A 9284-nucleotide genomic window follows, 5' to 3' on the forward strand; every position below is an offset into this window, starting at 1 on the left:
CAGCTAATGCTTGCAGTTTATTGAGGCTTGGCCTCTTTAATGATGAAGACAAATGAGCTCATTATAAAGTGTTTGCATGTGCGTGTGACGGTAAGTGTGTGTTTGTGTTTTCACGCGTACATGCAGCCGTATCTGCCAGTCTACTGTATGTTCTCATAAGTGTGTGTGGCTCTGTTTTGAGGGAAAGCTCTGTCTCATGAGGTTAATTGTTTAATTTAGTCCTAGCTGTAGAAGCTTCCCTCTTTTCAGCTTAACTCAATATTCTATCTTCTCTTAACTGTGTGTGTAGCACGTGTGTGTTCTTGCCTGTGAGTGTATAGGGTGAGGATTAACCCCCATGATCAGCAGCAGAGTGAGTTGGGGGGGGCTCATTTCTCACTTATCACCTTTTTAATTGTATTACGAGCCCATATGGCTGTGTTGTACAGTATCATGCTTTTGATTTCTCATCATGTGCAGCTATTATCAGATGCTGTTCATTTGCTGAACAGCATCTGAGAGAGATGGTAAGACAGAGAATATTCTGCTCTGAAACTAAATTAACGTCTAAATGCATTTTAATCTAAAGAGATCATTTAGAACTAAATTCACAGCTAATGGCGTGTTTATTAGAAGAATCATGCATGGGAACGCTGGTATAATGAGGCTTGGGGAGGGTTTGCCTGCAGAGCACAGCAGATTTTGGCTGTGCATGCAGAGAGTGCTGCAGTTCTGATGCTGGGCGTTAGGGGGTGCTAAGAGACAGGGGGGCAAATGGAAGCACTTACTGAGGAAAACATGAGAAATGAAATGAAACAGGCAATTTGAATAAAATAAGTCATATAACTGAAAGAAGTGTCAAGCACTGAGGATATTTTTCAGACACAACCCTGTTATGAATCCCTCCACTTTATTTATCATCCACTGGTCACAATGTTACCATACAAAACCAAATTCCAACATGGAACTGCATTGGAATGTGATTATTTTTAATACGCACACACACATTCAATAACAAAATTAAATACAGTTGCTTTATAAAATAAACAGGGCGGAGGAAAAGAGACACATTAAGTGATATTAAGACATGCAGTGACAAATATAAAAAATAGACATTTGTTTTCTTTTTCTGTACAAACATACATGGACACATATAAATATATAGAAGTAGAAAAAGGTGTATTTTTAAAATACAAAGGTCAAATTGTACAGTTACATTCCATAATAACAAAACATAGACATAGCACAATATTCAAGTGAGTTTGCCTTTTTCCACAGACACTGTACAATACTGTACACTGTAAAAGCAGAAATTAGATCACACAACTGTTGGTTTCTCCCTGTGGAGCCTGTTCAAGCTGCTGTAAACATTACAAATGAAGAAAGGGTACAGATTTTGTTGGTGGATTTCCGTTTGAAATCACTCATTCAAGCAACTTTCGCAGAGACTGTAATGACAACTGAGCAATCTGTTCTTGGAGTGCTCGCTTTGATGCCTTTAAGTCACCGCGATCACAACTTCAGTGCCATGTTTTACTTTTCTGTGTGAGTCTCTCAGCACCGAGCGGCAAAGAGGATATTTGGTAAAAATAAACAAGACAAGCATTACAGTGAACAAGAGACAGTCATCATGTAGTTTATATATGTTGGCACAAAGAACAAGCATTTCCCAGAATGTGTTGAAATGTTCCAACCATCACACAGTGAAACCATGCTATGCCTTCTCTATTTTTTTTTTCCTCTCTAGTTCTGTCTGACGTCCTGCAGCAGTTTGTTGATCTCGTGCACCAGCTCGCTAGCGTCCATGCCGGCCTCGTGGCGGCTCTCGCTGCGCTTGCCGCCTTGGTGACCCTGATGGAAGACTCCATCAAAGTCATCTTCCTCGTAATTCTCTGGGATTTCTTCCATGGCTGGCAGCCATTTGAGGTGTGGTGGCTGTCCATTAGTGGAGGTGGAGGTTGAGGTCGAAGATGAAGAAGAAGAGGAAGAAGAGGAAGAGGAAACGTGGTTGGTCCCCACAGATCCACTTCCAGGGTTTAGATAGTGGGTGTTGGCCGCCCATGCAGCCACGCCTGGAGGATAAGCGGGACCTTTCCCACCTGGCAACAACCCTCTCCGGTTGTCCTGAGGAACTGCGTTGTTACTATGGTTACCAGCAACGTTGCCACTGCGTCCGCTTCCTCTCTCAGTGGTTGATGAGGACGACGGGGGGCTTGTTTCGTTGCACTCTGTGTACGAGTCCATGCTAGGGGGGAGCAGCCGTTGGAACACAGAGTTCATCTCCGTGAGGAGGGAGCCAGCCCCTCCTCCAGCTGCACATGCATCACTTCCTCCTCCGGCGACGACTCCCCCGGCACCGGCTTCTTCGTTTCCAGCCTCCTTGCCAAAGGTGGAGAAGCTCTTGCGGCGCTCCGAGTCAACCGAGGACTGGTCATCGTCGAGCTGTGGCTGCTGGGAGGACTCCTCCCCAGGGATGTACATGTTGTTGCGGTAGTCAGAGGAGGAAGAGGGCGAGGAGAGGGGGGGCATCCAGCACTGATCAGAGTGTCCCAGGACACGACATTCATCCGTGCACAGTCTCATAGCTAAAGAAAAAAACAGAGACAGTCAGGAGCAAGTCCAGCTACAGGAAACTTTTTAAAGACATTTACTGCACAGACACAGGAAGTGACTGTGGAACAAAGCAACTCATGTAAATCAGTTGTTTAAGTAGGATTTGTTTAAAATGTTACTGTGGTGCAAAAAATGTCAATACACTTGAATGATGTTAATAAGAAAGCCTGAGACTGATAAGGAATAAGGTTATATGTGATCTGTGTTATAGATGAAGAGAGACGCAGTTCAGCAGGAGGAAGTGGCTTTGATTTTTTTTTTTTTTTTACATGGAAACAGAAGCCCGGATGCTGTTGAGTCTGACAAACCATGCCTTATGCTGTTAGAGTGCTTCATGTACAATACCTATTTAATATTTCATATGGCAGTGCTTCTGTCTTTCATTAATATCAAAATCACTGCTCAGCCTGGTAGTGGTTAGTTTCTCTTCATCTCCTGCTTGGAGGACCAGATTGGTGGTATTTACAGCTTACAGCACGAATGTCCGGGTGGTGCCAGGTACGAAAACAATCACAGGAACTGGATAAATAAATAAATAAATTGCCAGATCCCTCTCAAATGCCATCACAGGCAGATGTTAATGTAATATTTGGCTGCTCTGCCGAGCATGTACACATCTCCTGACTACGCGGCTGAGGCGGGGATTTGAATGTTTAGTTCTTTTATCATATCTAGCATGAATAGCCACATTTGCCCATCTAAATAGAAAAATCTAAACAAATTAAATCTGTTGGAGAGAAACAGGGATAATCCTCCCTCTCGGCCCATTATCTCCTTCCCCTCCCCTTTTCTCATATTAACATAAAAGATAGAGGAAGGGAAGGGAAGGGGGGGGCGCAACACCTCCAAGTCTTTCTCAAAGGGAGAAAAAAAAGAGATACAGAAAGACTGTCCATGTCCACCACCCCTCCCTTTATCCATCTCAATAAAGATAGAGAATACATTAACAAGTACAGAGGAGAGAGAGAGAGAGCGAGAGATGCTGAGGAGCTCTTAGGCTTGTAGGATAGAGCGAGGGAGGGACAGTCAGTGAAAGAGGGAGAGAGAGAGAGAGAATAACATCATTCTAAAAGCAATTACTATGAATTCTCCTCAGTTCAGACATGAAAGCGCACCACTGTCACTCACCAGGGGGGGGGGGGGGGGAAAGAGAAAGAAAAGAAAAAGAAGAGAGAAAAAAAAACAGCACCCTGAGACGCATACAGATGAGTGACAGGCAACTCATCTCCGCTCCAGGGAGGATTTTACAGACACGACTCTATCTAAGGGGCAGATAACGCAGACACACAACCACACACACAGTAACACAAACAGCCAGACACACTGTAACCTCTCTCAGTGTGATAACGAGCGTAGAAATGAGGACTGTGTGGAAGAATGGGGCTGAGTACAATGGGGATTGTGTTGGCAACAGGGTGAATGGAGTGGCTGTATAGGCAGGTGTACAGACAAATAATGGGCTTAGGCCTGACGCTGTCCGTGGTGCTGAAATTTGTCCGCCAGGAGGTACATTAGAAGGCTGGGTGTGGCCTGGAGGGCAGCTTGGGTCAATTCTAGTTGAGTTTAATTTGGTCTGAGAATATTAGAAAATAAAAAACATCTCAATCCTCTAATTTCAAACAGATCAGGAGTGAAAATCTGAACTGACTGAGGGTGGATCAAAGCCAGACAAAATTCATCTGAAAGTACGGCCACAAGTTTTGCCAGACGAGACTACGCTGAGGTGTAGGTGAGATGATAGTTAGATGATAGAGTGTGAGGTACCTCTGCAGAAGGTGCTGGGACTATGACTCAGCTGAGTGAAACCAATTTGGCGAGTCATGGTGAGAAAGGTGCAACAAAAAAAAGGAAAAAAAAGAAAAAACAGAAAGCTGTTGTGGTGAGGGAAACTGTAAGAATATGTGTGCTTCCCAAAGCTCACCTGGGTGGAGTCGATGGTGCATTTCGAGGTGTAATAGGTCAGAAAAGCCCTCCCCCAGCAGCAGCCTGTCCACGGGGGATTCCCTCCCCATGTCACAATCACTGTCCCCCGCTTCACTGTCCCCACGGCCACTGTCCTTCAGGCTGAACTTGTCCATGTCTTGTAATGCATACCTGCGTGGAGCCATTGATAAAAGATTACACGCATATCTGAAAAACAATGCTGCAAATTCACATTTTGCAAACACAAAGCTGTATGCATTCTGTTTTGAAAGTCAATTTCTATTTATAGAGAGAACTAATGACAAATTAATCCATCATATAAAACTTAAGGCTGCTGGTGGAATCTGTCAAATCCCCAGACAAGGCTCTGCCCATAAATCCTACATGCAGGTAGACCCCATCAATAAATCTATCACAACAGCCACTACGGGCATCAATAAATCTATCACCTGGAGATCATAAGGGGAATATTATGATGAAAGTAGTGATGGATGCACACGTTACACCCTGAGCCCAATTTTGTTTAAGAACAGAAGTACCAAGAAAATTGTTGTGACATTCAGACAAATGACTTGCATACTTTTGAACTGAATGACACTGGTATGATAAAAACTGGAATATGGAAAAATACATTTACACACCATCAAACCATGATCTACATGTAACTGACCAACTGACAGCAGAACTTCACAACACGTTGTTGGAACATGTAGTGCACAATGAAACACAAGTGGTTTAAAAAGTAAACAAAAGGTAATCTTTTTGGGGGGGGGCGAAGTGGTGGGGACAGGCTGAGGGATAGGGGTAAATTACCTGTAGCTGCGGGAGTATTTGTTGCCACGGAAACTGGGTCTGGGCTGGTACTGGCCCTGATGGAGCATGGACAGAAGCTGTGAGACTTGCTACATCCAAAAATAACAAAAACAAACAAAATAAAACAAACAAAAAGAAACAGAAAAGGGGGGATGAATAACAGATGGGAAATTGAGGAGGGGAAAAAAAGGGAGAGAGAGAGACAACAAAGAAGACAAAATAATGGATGAGTAAACACAAAATGGATGATGGAGAGGCTGCTGAAAATGGATGAGACAAAATGGATGACGTTATGACAAAAAAAAGGGGGTAGTTGGGGGGGTGAGTCTAGATGAATATGGACACATATGACTGAGGGGTGAGTGGTGGTTATGATGGAGGTAATGGTGACAGGGTGTAAACAAGGTAAAGACAAAGACACATCTATAATCATCAACAGTTTTAATGAGAGTAAGTCTGAACTACAGGGCAATGTTGATTAAGTCACTGTCACACATGGAGATGAGTTAATTTGCTCAAACGGAGACAGCTGTGTGAAGATGAGAAGGCTGGTATCTGTGTGTGAGTGTGTGTGTCTGTGTGAGTGTGTGTGTGTATTTTTGTGTGAGAGAGAAAGTGGGAGAGAGAGCAGAGAGAGAAAATTTGGAAAGGGGCTGAGGGACCACATTTGAAATTTCTGAGAGTAATTTGCTTCTGAGTGTGTGTGTGTGTGTGTGTGTGTGTGTGTGTGTGTGTCAGAGAGAGTGTGTGTATGCGCTCACCTCCACTGGTGGAGTTGCATGCGCCAGTTCCAAGGCAAAGCTCTCTGGAATGTGATTGGACGAGATGGTCACTAGGCTGTTCAGGGACTGGCGGCTGTGGTGGTTCTGTCTGCTCCCCATCTGGGCTCGGTCCATGGGGGGCGTGGCTGAAGGTGAGCGGTGGTGAGCTCTGATTGGCAGTGTCCCGTTCACCGTGGGAACCAGGGTGATATCACCTTTGTGGATTTGGCGCGAGGGCTTCTTGGGATGGTGCTGGTGGGTTGACTCAGCCACCCGGCAGTTGTAGGAGTGCCTGGTGTCCTTCTTCTCACGGTTACAGCGAGCAGCAAACACCACCATGATGACCAGGAGCACGGCGCAGATGGCCCCCAGGGAGATGATGATAATCAGGGATGCATCAAGTGAAGACTCCCCCTGGTCCATCACCTGGACGTGGTTCTCCATGTTCTCATAGAGGGTGATTTTCAGAACCGCCTTGGCACTGAGGCTCTCGCTTCCCTGATCTCGAACCATGACTGTCAGCTCAGCATTCTCCTGGGGGTAGTTCTCCAGGCTGGCATTGGCGTGGATTTCACACGTTCTTGGGTCAATAAGGAAGAAACCCTCCTCATTGCCACTGACAATGGAGCAGATGAGCTCAGCATTGACCCCTGTGTCACGATCAGTCGCCCTGACCACTGTTACTAAGTGTCCAGCCTCTGTGAACTTTGATGCAGGCACATCAGCAGTGAAGTTCCACAGCTGGGGAACCACAATGACTGGAGGGTTGTCATTCTCATCCAAGATGTTCAGAATGACTGTGGTGTTGCTCAGTAGTGGTGGTTTTCCTGCGTCTTTGGCTTGGACAACAAAGGAGATACGACTCACATCCTCACGATCAAATGTACGCAGTGCATAGATGGCGCCATTGGAGGGGTCGATGGTGACGTAGGTGGAGATGGAGCTCCCGTGAACAGAGTTCTCCAAGATGGAGTAGCTCACTTGTCCATTGGCATCCAGGTCAGGATCAGTGGCCATGATGGAGGTCAGATATGCCCCAGGGGCATTGTTCTCTGATTTGAAGATCTCATATCTCCCCTTCTCAAACCGTGGTGGGTTATCATTCTCGTCAGTTACATGCACAGTGAAATGTTTGACAGTAGAGAGACTGGGGGTCCCCCGGTCCTCTGCCACCACTGTCAGACTGAACTCTGACCTCTTTTCTCTGTCCAGAGACACATTGGTCAAAATCATGTAATTGTTCTCATAAGTCTTCTGCAGTTTGAAATAGCCTTGACCATGAAGTTTACACTCTACCTCCCCATTCAAGCCAGAGTCCAAGTCCTCCACCCTCACCAAGGCTACAAAGGTGTCCAAAGGAGAAGCCTCAGATATATAAGCTGCGTCTCCGTTCCCCTGAGAGGACATGAGATTGATGCTGATGTCTGGCTTGTTATCATTCACATCTACCACTTTGACCAGGATCTTGCAGTGAGCGGGCATTGAGTTCGGACCCATGTCCTGAGCTTGCACATCAATGTCGTAGGAGTTAACGGTCTCGTAGTCCACGCGCCTGATGAGGGTCAGGTGACCGCTGTCGGGGTTAATTTTGAACGTCTCCATTATTTTGGGGGACACGTGACTGCTGAAGGAGTAGACTATTTTGGCGTTCGTGCCGTCATCGGCGTCAGTGGCGTTTAAGTCAATGAGCAAAGTACCAACAGGTGAATTCTCCGGGAGATTTATGACATATGACGACTTGTCAAAAATCGGGCTGTTGTCGTTTGAGTCAGCAACACTGATTTTGAGGAGGGTCGAACCCGTTCTCGGGGGAACGCCCCTGTCAGAGGCCGTGTATTGAAGTTCATAACTGGAGCGCACCTCCCGGTCCAGCTCCCTGAGCACCACCAGCTCTGCGTACTTAGCCCCGTCAGTCCTGGACTGGATGTCGATCTTAAAGAAGTTGTTGGGCTCTAAGGCGTACGTGTACAGTGAGTTCTCGCCGACGTCGGGGTCTGTGGCGCTGTCCAGGGGAATGCGCGCTCCCACGGCCGCGCTCTCGGAGATCTCAATGGGGATGACGGCGCGGGCGAACTGGGGTGCGTTGTCGTTTATGTCCAGCACTTCCACCTCGACGTGAAACAGCTGCAGGTGCTCCGTGGGGAGTGTCAGCACGTCGAATTGAATAGAACAGTTGAGATTCTTTTCGCAGAGTTTCTCACGGTCAATTTTGGTCCTGATGCTGATTTCTCCGTCCTGCTCGCGCACCGTGAGGAAAGACGAGCTCCCTCTTTGCATTGCTCTGAAGCGGAGCGACACTGAGCTCGGAAGTTTAGCCAGAACATCAGCGACATCTTCTTTTAAACGGGCGATAACCGTGCCGACCTTCTGCTCCTCATAAATCTGATATTTCAGAGTCTTACCGGTGGCGTGTTGTGTTGCCAGCGCCAAAACAACCAGAACTTTCCACATTCTTGTCAGGATGAATCTCTTCATTTTTCCTGGTTGCATTTTTGTGGAAACCAAAAACAGATCCCCCAAAAAATTAGCTCCAAATTGCAGAGCAAGGAAATTCCAGTTTTAACTTAGTAAATGCTGTTCACCCTCAATCAGCAGCTGCATTGCTTTCTCCGCGGAGCGATGAGGGAAAAAAACATTCTATTGTTAAACACAAGCTAGCTCAAGATTCACTAATTTCCATAAAAGCATCCAAATTTGTTTCTATCTCTCCTCCCTTGTCATAGAGATATGCTGCGCGCATCTAGTGTGCGGGAGAACCAGCTGAGTGCCACTGAAATCAGTGCGCCTTTCTCTCTCTCCTCCCTGCGTCTGGTCTGTGCGCCGTGCGCTCTCTTCCGCTCCCTCTCTGCGTTTGAGGTGCCTCTGCACACAGACTTGCCCAAAATAACCCGCCTCAAACCAACTAGTTGTACATCAGCCACGGCCCCCTTTTCACATCCCGGGAAAGACAAACGCTTCTTAAATCAAAAGCTGGCTGGTGGCCACTCAAACTCCAGAGGAGAGGAGAAGGAGGCGCAAGAGGGGAGGAAAAAGGAGAAAGTGGGGGGTAAAAAACAAAAACCCCGCCCTGTGGGGTTCACTTTCCCCACTTTTCAGAGTAACGACCATGCCTCCACAATGGACAGAGGAGAAAATAAACTAGAGAAGAAAACATTCATTCAAAGAGCTTACCCTGACGTTTTTCATTGCTATAAA

General features: G+C 46.4%; 1 protein-coding gene across 2 annotated transcripts; it reads right to left on the bottom strand.

Annotated features, from left to right (window-relative positions):
* Nucleotides 1–878: 878 nt before the first annotated feature.
* On the bottom strand, nucleotides 879–8921 carry pcdh18a (protocadherin 18a). 2 transcript variants are annotated; one of them, XM_041037153.1, is made up of 4 exons: nucleotides 6090–8921; nucleotides 5329–5384; nucleotides 4514–4686; nucleotides 879–2564 (listed from the first exon to the last, which is right to left on the bottom strand). In XM_041037153.1, exons 1-4 carry the CDS (start codon nucleotides 8577–8579, stop codon nucleotides 1723–1725), a joined length of 3561 nt encoding a protein of 1186 aa, XP_040893087.1. In that variant the 5' UTR covers nucleotides 8580–8921; the 3' UTR covers nucleotides 879–1722. The 2 variants fall into 2 exon arrangements, with proteins under 2 accessions (XP_040893087.1, XP_040893086.1); XM_041037152.1 differs by having other exon boundaries at nucleotides 5329–5417.
* Nucleotides 8922–9284: the final 363 nt, after the last annotated feature.

The sequence above is a fragment of the Toxotes jaculatrix genome, chromosome 4 (assembly GCF_017976425.1).
Source record: "Toxotes jaculatrix isolate fToxJac2 chromosome 4, fToxJac2.pri, whole genome shotgun sequence".
Lineage (NCBI taxonomy): Eukaryota > Metazoa > Chordata > Actinopteri > Toxotidae > Toxotes > Toxotes jaculatrix.

What these genes read in the sequence shown, in the direction of transcription:
- pcdh18a (XM_041037152.1), bottom strand. Translation starts at nt 8,579, where the DNA reads ATGCAACCAGGAAAAATGAAGAGATTCATCCTGACAAGAATGTGGAAA. An exon ending in ATGCAACTCCACCAGTGGAG is followed by an intron (nt 5,418 to 6,089) that starts GTGAGCGCATAC and finishes TTTTGGATGTAG; the next exon opens with CAAGTCTCACAGCTTCTGTC. An exon ending in GCACCATCGACTCCACCCAG is followed by an intron (nt 2,565 to 4,513) that starts GTGAGCTTTGGG and finishes TTTTTTCTTTAG; the next exon opens with CTATGAGACTGTGCACGGAT.